General features: G+C 41.9%; 1 protein-coding gene across 4 annotated transcripts in view; it reads right to left on the reverse strand.

Annotated features, from left to right (window-relative positions):
* Positions 1 to 13,154, reverse strand: part of TMEM131L (transmembrane 131 like) — a 175,298-nt gene that overhangs the window by 47,389 nt on the left and 114,755 nt on the right. For all 4 annotated transcript variants that reach the window (NM_001076803.1, XM_059875904.1, XM_059875903.1 and 1 more), the window contains 8 exon segments: positions 656 to 725; positions 2,025 to 2,195; positions 2,754 to 2,907; positions 3,439 to 3,529; positions 5,723 to 5,831; positions 6,155 to 6,213; positions 7,460 to 7,613; positions 7,810 to 7,887. In NM_001076803.1, the coding sequence (NP_001070271.2) occupies positions 656 to 725; positions 2,025 to 2,195; positions 2,754 to 2,907; positions 3,439 to 3,529; positions 5,723 to 5,831; positions 6,155 to 6,213; positions 7,460 to 7,613; positions 7,810 to 7,887 (886 nt within the window).

Genomic DNA, 13,154 nt, shown 5'->3' on the forward strand with positions numbered 1-13,154 from the left:
ACAGGCGGCAATCCTCAGAAACGAGGGCTGCGAGCAGGGCTCAGCCTAAAGGCGCGCGTTTACACTCATAAACGGGTCCCCGTCTGCTGGTCTGCCCTGCCTTGTCTGTGCTAGAAGACAAGGGTGGGGAAGTGGGAGTCATGCAAAGGAAACTCCTGTGCTAGAACTCTCTCCTTAGGCTATATATTTTAATAAGTCAACAGGCAGGAAGCAAACTCGGAACAGCTTTCTCTATCGACACCTTGGCCTCCAGTCTCACACAACAACGAGTGCTCCCTATAAGATGCTTATACTCTCTTCAAAGACGATTCCAAATTATTATTATTTTTTTTTTTACTAACTTCTAGTCGGCCCCTTTATAAAAGAATCAGAGTCCAACTGTTCCTGGTGACAAGGTTGCTATTATGATCAAACATCGTGTTTGAAAAAGTCCCTTACAGAAGTGCAGGTTAAGACGTAAGGGGGTGTTAATTACACAGGCACCTCAGATGGTTCTGGAAGTCATTCGGTTAATGATCATGCTCTTAAAGAATAGAATATGATGCAATGATGTTAAAGGACTAATCATTCCATCTACAAATGTGAATCTTCCTCACTACTTCCCACCCCACCCAACACTAGAGGTCTACAGAAAGCCTAAGGGCAGAATACTTACCTGCTTTTGATTTTCCCATGAAATAATGCATGCCACAATGTGCTATCACTTCAAAACCCAGACTCCCTTCCTAGATTGAAAAGTAATATATGAATAACTTAAAACACAACACTAAACACAAAAATCCTAATGCACTCAAACGCACAGCACACATGGGCCTCCACCTCTGCGAACGTCCCTTTAACCAGAAGCCAAACAACTAGGAAGTGATTTCTTGGCCTTCTTTCTCCTTGGTTGAGAGCTCTGACTGTCCCTCACAGCAGGGTCACTACAGTGGATTCTGGGCAATAATCAACACCCACAGTGACCCCCCAGGGCCCTACAGACACCAAGCTGCCTTCTAAATTAAAGACTAAATTAGTCTCAGGACATTCTCAGTAGGGTTTGTAAAACACTGCATTCTAACCCATCGTAACTCCTAAACTATTCAGGACATTTAAATGAATGTCCCACTTCCTAAATTGGGAAAGCATAGATCGCCTCTTCCACACGTTCCTGCAGCCTGCCTGCTCCCTCCCAGTCACTCTTCTCATATGCAGCCCTTGATGGAAAAAGGAAATATCTAAGAAATCTCCCCTGCTCAAAATATGGATTAATAAAATTAACCTTACATTTTGTTTAGCATACTTTTAGACACCCTATCTTTAAGTTTTTAGCAAAACATGAGGCACTTCTATCTATGAAACACCAACGCTAATAAGTGAGAAAAATCATAAAGATGGTTGTATGAATGTCTCATAGTGAAAAATTAGAACCCAGCATTATACAGAAGAGCTTGGATAAAAAGAAGCAATAACAGTAACTAAATGAAAAGAAATAAACATTAAGAAAAAATGAGACATGTTCAAGGTAAGATCTAAATTAAATACAATATACAAAGACTTTAGAAAGTATTTGCTTAATCGTGAATCCTTTCAGGCTTTAGATTATGGCCCACTAGGAAATTCAAGGACTATGAGCAGCTGAGAGTCACTTACCAGAGGTCTAAATAAAGCATTTTACAGTTTATTTGAAATCACTGCAAATATGTACTAATGGCACAAATGTGTTTACTAGAGCAAGCACATATTCCTTGCTCATTTTGGAAATAAGTGAAAATGAGATCTATCGGTTTGTAATGCCTTATTTTCACTTGAAAATTACTTCATGTATTACTTTACGAAAAAGAGAAGCTGTTTTCAAATAGATTTCCATACTAAACAATTTATCATCTAAGACTGGCCTGGTAATATCCATTAATTTCTTAGACAGCCTTAGAAAATATGAGGTCAAGTCCATCAACAAAATCCAAGCACCATAAGGTAAGCTAATAAGAATAAATAGCAATTATTACAAAAGTTGTAACACATATGGAGTGTGTCAACAATACCTTGGTGGGCGCTGAGTAAATCTGAAGAGGTATTGCAAAAACAGCACCTATGTTTGTAGTCAAAAATACATGGGTGAATACATTTATGGCAATGTCTTTAACAGCAAGTTTCAAAGAAAATATTTTCCAACAGCCTGGAGGTAGAAATAAAGGGCCAGTGAAATTCAGAATCTAAAAAGAAAAGAAGTAAGAGAAATTACTTTCCTAACTAATGCTAATTATGATTAAAATCATCATACTGTGTGATACTAAAGTTCTTCTATACTTTGAGAAATAAAATGTTACTTAATTATTTCCAAGTCAAATACTGACATATTTTTCTATAAATAATAGGTTTCATTTAATATTTAACATGCACTTGTTTTTAAATTTCACAAAATAATCTTGATATGTTCATAGCCAGTATTTTACCAAAACCTACTATTTTATCATGAACGAGGCTTATTTTTACTAAATGTAATCTTCTTAGGATAAATTGTAATTTACAATATTCTTAAATAATGGTAGTAATAAATATCTCTAATGGGATATACCCTGGTCCCTTTGAGCTCCTTGAACAATAGTTTGAAAAAATAAAGAGAGCCTAAAAGTAATTCTGAAAATTTTTAAAGAAACATACTTGCTTTAAAATTTGTAAGTGAAAGATTTTATAAATAATTAATTTCATAGTATTTGACCTTAAACAAAGCTTAAAATAGGCTAAAACTTAAATAAAAATACCATATGTACCTTTAAAACGTGCTTGGTCTCCTTGGAAACAAACACATCATTTAATACAACACCATGGTCAAAATGGTTGAGGTACCACAATGACCAAAGCCCTGAAGTATTCTCGTGATTCTCTATGTGAAACTGGGTTGCAGAAGGGTCCATTCGAAAATACCTGTGAACACAGGACAGTCATGACATCAGTCCCGTGTATACAGACAACCGTAAGGGCGAGAATGAGCCTCTAACCGCAACACAGCAGTCACACATAACCCTAACCTAGCCTAAAAAAAAATACCATCGTTGCATAAAAGCATCACAGAATGAATGTGAGCACCTTCTTCAGCCTTCCTGCCCACAAGCGGAGCATCCGGAGGCGCAAGGGTGCAGTGTGGCCAGCACCAAGACAGCTCACAGAGGCCAAGGCAGAAACCAGGCCCCGAATGTAACTCAGAAATGTGGCGGGAATATGCTTTCCTCCTTCCACACACAGCTGCCCGGCCCGGATCCCATCCACCACCTCCATCATTCAGCTTCCCCTTTCCCATCCTGCAAATCACCCTTGCACAGCCTGCTAGCATTGCTAACTCTGGAAGGCAAGTCCAGAGAGAGAATCATACACGTTATCACTTCCTTGTTAAATCACCTCCGGGCTACGGCGGGGTGGGGAACCGAACAATTTCAGGGAAAGAGGAGTGAAACCCACCCTTGAACCACAGGGGAGGAGAGGCATGCTTTTAGTGTCGGGGTATCTTTTTTCTTGCCGTCTTCTCTCGCCCCACTCTCACAGGATGGAGCTGTTGGGAGGCAGAAGGAAATAAATGTGAAGAATCAGTATCTTTTCTTTCGTTTGCCCAAATGAAAATAACTGTTTTATTTATAACATTTTAATTACTTCACATTTTTGTCTCCATTATAATCGCGCATGAGATATAAATGGTAAAATCCTTTCTTGAACACTATCTTTCCTCCTTACTGGCTGGTTGTCAGTTACCCAGAACATGGTACTACCCAGCTCTTTGCTAAACCAACCTCTCATTTCTTCTTTTGGAGGAGAAGAGAGTCAACGCTTTGTGGCTCTCCTTTTGTAAAGATCTTAAGAGGCAAAATTGAAGGCAGGAGGAGAAGGGGACAACAGAGGATGAGCTGGCTGGATGGCATCACTGACTCAATGGACATGAGTCTGAGTAAACTCCAGGAGTTGGTGATGGACAGGGAGGCCTGGCATGCTGCAGTCCATGGGGTCGCAAAGAGTCGGACACAACTGAGTGACTGAACTGAACTAATAGGTAAGTCCTTGGGTCTGCAGAGACGACAAAAGTGAACAGTCAAGCCCACTAGGGTGGGTGAAGAGATGCTTGTGGAGGTGTAAGCCAGAAATGAACAGGTGAACCCAAGATCACAGAGGAGCCTCACAGCCAAAGTGGGACCTCGCTGCCAAAACACTGTTGAATCATCAATCACTCGTATGTGTTCCTTGAGCCAGGTCAGGACACCATCACACTGGGACTAAATTCTTAACTCTGATACTAATACCTGACTTTTTTTTTAGCTGTATGTTAATATATGTTCCCCTCCTAAAATTCAAACACTAACAAAAAGATGTGAAAATAAACATCTACCTTTCCCTAGACGAGAGAAACAACTGGCAGCAGACTCCTGAGCATCCTTCCAGTGCTCTAACACATGCAACACACAGGGACCCTTAGAGAACCACCCTGCCGACACTGCAGACTCCTGAGCATCCTTCCAGTGCTCTAACACAAGCAAACACACAGGGACCCTTAGAGAACCACCCTGCCGACACTGCAGACTCCTGAGCATCCTTCCAGTGCTCTAACACATGCAAACACACAGGGACCCTTAGAGAACCACCCTGCCGACACTGCAGACTCCCGAGCATCCTTCCAGTGCTCTAACATATGCAAACACACAGGGACCCTTAGAGAACCACCCTGCCGACACTGCAGACTCCTGAGCATCCTTCCAGTGCTCTAACATATGCAAACACACAGGGACCCTTAGAGAACCACCCTGCCGACAATGCAGACTACAGAGCATCTCTCCAGTGCTCTAACACATGCAAACCCACAGGGACCCTTAGAGAACCACCCTGCCGACACTGCACACCTGTTTATGACTCTTATACCTAAAAAGGCCTAGGCCCCACCCCCATGCAGATGAATTACAATTTAACCAATCTCCTGTTCTGTTGCCACAAACAATGCATATTTTTGTTATTACAATTCTGAATATATACAAGTGTATCTCTCATAAAGATACACTCCCAGGATAAGCTCGGAGAAGTAGAATTCAGGATCAGAGAGCATATATGCACATCTTAAGTTTTCAGAGAAATTGCCAATTTTCCCTCCTAAATAGCATGCATCAATTTATATTTATGTCCAAAAAATCAGTGTTGTTTTCTTTCTAGGCATTACTAACACAGAATACTAACAATCTTTTTAATCTTCACAGACCTAAGTCCCGAGTTATATCTCACTTACTGCTTTAAATTAACATTTCTTTCAATATAAGTGAGTCGGGTCTTGTTTTCATATATTTAAAATGCATTTCATTCCTTTGTAGAAACCTTCTGAACTATAAATAAGACTGAGGAGAGGACTGGGTTGACACTCACTAGATATCCTGCATTGCATTCTACACAAAGAAACCAACCTGGGGATGCACAACCCTACCTGTAAAAGCAGTACGTCCGTCACACACGTACAACCTGGCCTTTGAAACCACCAACTGAGTTTCGACCTATAAACTCAAAATCCTGCTCACGTGGCGTCACAGAAGCGGCACACCACTACTTCTTCCATCAGGTTACCTCTCAGAACTGTCAAGGCTGTGGAACTGAAATGAAGCCCACTGGCTTCAAAAGCCTTGCCTAGGCTGTAGCTGAGTCATCACAGAAAGAACTAGTGTCATAACGACTAAATGACGAAAACAAAGACAGTCTCCAGCATTTTAAAAATCTGTACCTTTGCAAGTAAAAGAAGCAATTTTTGTAAAGTTCGTTGTGGAAGTAGGTAGGAGTACCGGTTCAAACTGCAGAGACAGGACATCTCTCTGGGAGAAATGACGTACATCCTGTAAAAAAAACAATCCGCAATACTGCTCTTAGCGGGGTGGAGGCTGATCCAGGTTGAATCAACCCTGTCAAAACGGCTGAGAAGCTCAGACTGGCACAGAGAGCAACTGTTCAGTAGAAGGGTAATGACACGTGCTATTCTGTAATAGCACGAAGGGGTGCTGACAACCTTCACCCAAATATGGGCTCGAGCAAGGGAAAATGCGTTTCAATGGAAGCAAAAGATAACAGAGACAAGTGTTCTCTCAAAAATCCTCATGTTCTGTAATTAAATATACACTTGTAAGTTTAAACTATACTTTACACAAGTATTTAAAATTACCTGTATCCATATAAGGCTGTTTCCTGAATGTAATATATACATATTCACTGCTGAATCGTCTGTTCAAAAGAATCAAAGTAATGAGATTAAAATAAAGGGCCATCTCATTCTCACATTTTCATACTGAAGTTAAAGCATCACAGAACGCATTTCTATTAAAAAATGCAATTCATCTTCCAACACTAAAATTGAAATGAGGAGCTGTTTTCTGGTGGGTATTCTTTGAAGTCACAAGACAAAGGACTCTGGCAAAAAGACTGACCTGTCAACACTGACTCTCTAATGATGAAGTACTAGGAGAAAAAGTCTGAGTGTAGGGTCACACTCCTGCTCCCTAGATGAAACTAACCAACTGGACTGCTTCCAATAAAGCTGAGGTCTCCTACTGACCAGACAGCCCCTCACTTCCTTACTGGACAACCACACTCGGAAAAAATAAAACCCTGGATCTCAGGATGCAGGCTTCCCTTTAATCTTCACCAACAGAAACGCTGCCCACGCTGTAGGAGTCTTCCCTACACTGATGCCCACCTGGCCATCCTGGGAACCGACAGAAACTCAGAACCCCAGGACAAGAAAGCTCTCCTGCTGACCCATGACATATGTAATCGATTCTGAGGACGGGAAAGTAAACCATGTTTGACCAACAATTAAGACGGCCAATGTAAAACTGTATTTCGGTACCAGAACAGTATTGATAACCAATGGCAAAGCTGACATGGTAAAATTCATGGATCCTATGTCCTCTACAAAATCTCTCAGAAACTTAAACTGATAAACAAGGTTATTCTTGGCAAGTAGGACGCACAATTTCAAAGGTAAAATTCAAAGACAGGAACACTGAAATTCACACTACTCTAAGTTGTCAGGCATCCAGGATCCAGCCATACCAGGAACACACCATCAACCATGAAAAATACAAGCACCATGACTTGGTCAATTGAGCTTCTGCAAATCATAAAACAGAACCAAGACACAAGACTTAAAATACTGTGTAAATATTTATATTAGACTGTAGTGCCCATTTAATTTGTTCACCATCTTCAAAATGTCAAGAAAATTATTCCTCGGGAAAACACAGAATGGTTTGCTGGTGCCACTTAATTTACTTTAAAATAATACATGCTTACGAGCAGATGCAGATGGAAAACTAGTTACTACTGCAGTGTATTAATAATGAAAGCAAAATCTCTTTGTCTGGGATTGCAACAATGCAATCTGCGATCTCTAAGTAAATGATACAGAAAGATGATGCAGGTGAACCAAAATATATTTTACCAGAAAAGTTTAAAGAGTCTGCCATACCTGAGCTCTCAGATTTATCTGTAGCTACATAAATAATAGAGAGATGATCTAACAAATCTTGTGTGTTTTCTTCAAATTCTTTTGAGGTGTTTTCCATTGTTACAATTATGCTCATCTGTAGCCGTAAAACGTCATCCGATTCCACATAACAACTCTGAGATCGGAGGGATGGAAAAAAAGGAAAAACTCGAAAAATCAACTGAATTTTTTTATTTCAAATTTTAGGGGTGAAAAGCACTTAGGGGAAAAGCATATGCAATTCTGCAAATAAACATGCTGTTTTATTTTTTATTTCTAAACAAAGAGGCAGGAAGGCAGGCAGGAAGAAAACACTAAATTTTTAATTTTACCTTTAGTCGCTGACACACTTTATTATGTAAACTGCATTCCAGTTGCACCTGCAAGAGGCTAGAATTAGTGGTTTCCGCCTAAAAGAAGAAAAAGGAGAGAAAGAAATTACAAGGAAGCAAAAGTCTCAATCTACTATCAATAGTAAATAATCTATCACTTAATCAGAAATTAGATTTCTTCATTCATTTTATTCATTCAACATGTATTTGAGCCTCTGCTAAATGTTAGGCAAAATTCTATTTGCTGGGAATACAATAGTGAATAAAACAGAAAAATCTCTTCTGTCACTGAGCTTACATCTAATGGAAATCACAAGCTCTCCCATGGGCAACACGAAAATTCCTGTTATGGCAATAAGCAGATAAATATGTTCTAAATATACACAGGAACACTGTCGCTTGGCATTTCTTATATTTTTTGAACATTCTGCTCCAACACAGGAGCCTGCCCTTATTTGAAAGTAGGTTCACTCAGCTCAGTCGCTTAGTCGTGTCCGACTCTTTGCGACCCCATGGACTGCAGCATGCCAGGCCTCCCTGTCCATCACCAACTCCCAGAGCCTACTCAAACTCATGTCCATCAAGTCGGTGATGCCATCCAATCATCTCATCTTCTGTTGTCCCCTTCTCCTCCCACCTTCAGTCTTTCCCAGCATCACAGTCTTTTCAAATGAGTCAGTTCTTCGCATCAGGTGGCCAAAGTATTGGAGCTTCAGCATCAGTCCTTCCAATGTACACGCAGGACTGATTTCTTTTAGGATTGACTGGCTGGATCTCCTTGCAGTCCAAGAGACTCTCAAGAGTCTTCTCCAACACCACAGTTCAAAAGCATCAATTCTTTGGTGCTCAGCTTTCTTTATAGTCCAACTCTCACATCCATACTATTGGGAAAAACACAGCTTTGACTAGACAGACCTTTGTTGGTAAAGTAATGTCTCTGCTTTTTAATATGCTGTCTAGGTTGGTCATAGCTTTTCTTTCAAGGGGCAAGCGTCTTTTAATTTCATGGCTGCAGTCACCATCTGCAGAGCCAATTAATGGTTCTGATGCCTGGCTCTCATCAGTAGAGTGAACTTAGATGCTGCGACAAAACCATAGGAGAAGGTCCACCATTCAACTGGCTATAATTTTTAAGAGGTGGAAGAGAGGTGGATGGAAGAAACAAAAGTATATGAAAAGACTGCAGAATGTCATAAAGTTCAAAGATCTTAACACATGGGATGATACCGAGGAAATGCAAAGTCAATCCAGGCACGTGGCCATCTGGGTGGGAGGGAGGGGGAAGCAACAGCGAGCACACAGCAACGTCAGGCAGTGCAGCACGTCCATCTCAAGGACTCCCTCTTTTCTTGAGTCTGACACGTCTGGCATAGTAATTATAAAGGTGGCACGTGGCTTGGCAGTCTCAGTCAGAACACGAGAAAATCTCAGCAAGGCATGAAGGTATTCCCTACATCCTTGGCTGACTCACCTGTGGGTACATGTCAATTCACTCCAGGAGGATTTCATTTTAAGCAGAATCACCACAATTATGTTTAATTTGTTAGATTTATAAGAATATCTAAGTATATTATATAAAAATACATCTTTAACTACCTCAACTGTCATTCAGCAATTAATGTACAAAACAAGAATAAAACATAGCTAGCTGATCCTCAGTTCCGTGGAAGCAGACTGGAAGGAACATCAGCATTCTTGGGAGTGTGGTCCCTGGGGGGCTCCTGGATCCCACCCGCTGCAGACACTGAGGGACCATGGCATATTACACTTTAAAGTGTGGTAAAAATAGTTAAGGGGTTTAACCAAGCTGGGCTTCCCTTGTGGCTCAGCTGGTAAAGAATCCACCTGCAATGCAGAAGACCTGGGTTCGATCCCTGGGTTGGGAAGATCCCCTGGAGAAGGGAAAGGCTACCCACTCCAGTATTCTGGCCTGGAGAATTCCATGGACTGTATCTATGGGGTCCACTGTAGTCCACAGGGTGGCAAAGACTCGGACATGACTGAGCGGCTTTCACTTTCACTTAACCAAGGTTGTAAATCGGACCAAACGTTTAGCCAAGGCTCTTTTAAAAAGTAATTGCTCAAGAGAAACACCAATACAGTATGTTAACACATATATATGGAATTTAGAAAGATGGTAACAATGACCCTATATGCAAGACAACAAAAGAGACACAGATGTAAAGAACAGACTTTTGGACTATGTGGGAGAAGGTGAGGGTGGGATGATCTGAGAGAATAGCACTGAAACATGTATATTACCGTATGGGAAACAGATGACCAGTGCAAGTTCCATGCATGAAACTCGGCACTCAAAGCCGGTGCTCTGGGACAACCCAGAGGAATGGGGTGGGGAGGGAGGTGGGAGGGGGTTCAGGATGGGGGACACATGTGCACCTGTGGCTGATTCATGTCAGTGTACGGCGAAAACCACCACAATGTTGTAAAGTAATTAGCCTCCGATTAAAATAAATTAATTTTTAAAAAGTAACTGCTCATATCAGTTAGATTTAAACAGTAATATCATTTGTAAACTGAACCTCAAATCTCAAGGAAGAGCTAGATTTTTAATTCTGTGAGCCAAGTCTCACATCAAAAACATAAACAAAGAAAGCCCACCTACTCCTTGAAACTGTTAGTCGAGCTACAAGTGACCCCGTGTATCCCAACCCAATAGAAACCCCTCTTCTGCCTGACCCTGCTCCCCACTTGGCCGTCTCCTGGTGTCTCTCGTCCTCTTTGGCGCGTCCGCTGGCTCTGCTGCCTCTGGCACAGATGTTACAGTCACTGCAGACTCCGTCTGTCCCCTGCTCTCTCGCCCGACAAGAGGGGTGACCCTGCCCTCTCGCCTGACACGCCGAAGCCACCCACGCTATCTCATTGGTGCAGGCGTCCCTGCTCACACACAGTGCAGCCAGTGTCTGGGTGCCCCCTGCACCCTCCCACACAGCCCCTGCCGGGGGCCGCGTCTGCACGCCACTCCTCATAGCACTGTTTAAGCCAGAAACCTGGAAAGCAACCTCCCCGTGCCTTCTCACTCAGCCTCCCCCAACAACCCAGACCCAGGCGTACTGAGCGGCCGTCTTCTGCAGCCCCTGGATGTGTTCACTTCCCTTCATTCCTAACAAACACCCTAAGGATAAGGTCAGCACACTGTGCTCATGGCCCAAAGCCAGCCTGTGTGCAGATAAAGTCCTGTTGGAACATGGCCATGCTGTCTCTTTCGCAAACTGCCTATGGCTGCCTTCAGGCAAAGACGGCACAGTAGAGTCAACAGCCTACAAACCCAAAACGAACGCCTCTCTGGGCATTTACAGAAAAAGCTGACGGACCTCTGCCCTGGTGGGAGGAAGGAGGGGGCAGCAGGCTGGCACAGCAACTCCCTCCCCGTCTCCGCGTGTCTACCTGTTCTCTCCTCTGCACTGTCCACAATGCATCAGGAATGAGTTTACTAACACACAAACCAAGTCACATCACTACCTGCTCAGAACCCAGCCAAGACTGCCTGCTCAGCCAAAGCCCCACGTCCTTTACTGCACCAAAAACCCGGGCACCTGCCTCTTCTCTACCTCCGTGCTTATGCTTCAGCTTCATCTACCTTCTGCTCCATTTTGCCGTCAACCTCTGAACATGCTGTTTCTCTGCCTTGAACTCTCATTCCCAATCCATCCTCCGCTCCACCTAACTGAATCTGATTCATCCTTCATGTCCCAGCAGAAACACTACTCTTAGGGAGGTGGTCCTTGACAGCACCACGGGGGTAAACGCCAGCACTCACACTCAGGCCATAGGTCATGACGCTATAGCAACCTGTTCAAGGTCTGCCTTCCCCAGCAGACCGTAAGCACCCTGTCTGATGCTTTTACCATAGTGTCTACCACTTAATCAGCACACAGTAGACAGCTGATGTTGGAAGAGAAGTGTCACAAATGCTCACTTGAAAGGTGCAAGCCTGCTAGGGGCAAGAAACTAAAGATAAACAATGGCTCTAAAATAGAAGTGTGCATCGGAACCTGATATTTGGCATGTGCTTCTGATCTGAAACTTTCCCCAAAAAAAGTTTAAAGAGAAACCCATATCAACACATTTACGACTAGGTTGGGTTTTGTTTAATTAACCTACAACATTTTAACTATAGGTCTTAATCTGACAAGGCAATTTTCTTGCCTAAAATATTTCTTCACAGGTTGAAATAAAGTTAAAAGTCCAAAATTATGACTTTGAACATGATTAAAAATCCTACCTACACAGTGATTTGATGTGATTTTAGAGCCCACTATTTTGTCATTCTTGGTAAATTTTTGGATGAATGAATTTATAATTTACCATGTTAAATAAGATTCTTCTATCAGTTGGAAACAACAAAATAAATTATGTCGTTTTATTTGCTGCACAACATATTTCAGAACCCCACAAGGGGGAGTGCCAGCACCTCCAAACTGCCCTTGAAGATGCAGACTTTTCTCAAAGAGAAATTTAAACGTTCACGTCTCTTTCCCAAAAGAACAAAAGTACTGCACTCTTGACTTAAAAAGGGAAAGTACAACCAAAACACGCGCCACGTGGGGCAGCCACTGGCACACTGGGATAATAAATTCCCTCTGAAAGAACCCCAGCTGAGCACATTTGTTTGGACCGCTTAGGCACAAGTGTGCCTGGGCAGGTTATAAAAGAAAAACAAAAGCCTACTTTTCTTTTGAAACCTCCCACATTATTTTAACAAATTAGTTCATAAATTTGACAGCTGAAAGAAACAATAACTCCTCAGCAGTTTTCACATAAGTGTATGGTGGGAAAAGATGCAGTCTGCAGGGCTTAAATGACTTATCAAAGGTCCCCAAAGGTTAGCTAGTGGAAAAACAGGGGAGAAAATAAAAGCAGTTCTTTTATTAAGTCATCAGTATTTTTTCCACGTAAATCTGAACAGGTCATGTTTATTTCTCAGGTACTTGCAAGCCTAAAAATTCTTCAACATGAAAACATGTCTTAGAAAACTATACCAACAGAGAATGTAACTGTCAAGAAAACAGCCCTGTTAAGATGCCTTTTGTATGGCATGTATTTCTAAGGTTTTGTGGAGAAGTAGTCTAAACTTAGGTAATGAGATAAAAGAGAAAAAAATTACCTCCCTCTACTTGCTTAAAAAACTGGTCTTTGTGTACCAGGCAGGGGCACAGGGTGATTCTGGGGGGCTGTGTGCAATCAAACAAGAAAGAAAATGATGGGCTGAAAGTTCTAAGTCATTTGAGATGATTTTCATTGACAAGAACAAACCATATCCTGACAAAAGTATAGAAGAGTCTATAATGCATTAACTCAGAATGAACAAGAGACTTGAAATTATG

Source organism: Bos taurus, chromosome 17, assembly GCF_002263795.3.
Source record: "Bos taurus isolate L1 Dominette 01449 registration number 42190680 breed Hereford chromosome 17, ARS-UCD2.0, whole genome shotgun sequence".
NCBI lineage: Eukaryota > Metazoa > Chordata > Mammalia > Artiodactyla > Bovidae > Bos > Bos taurus.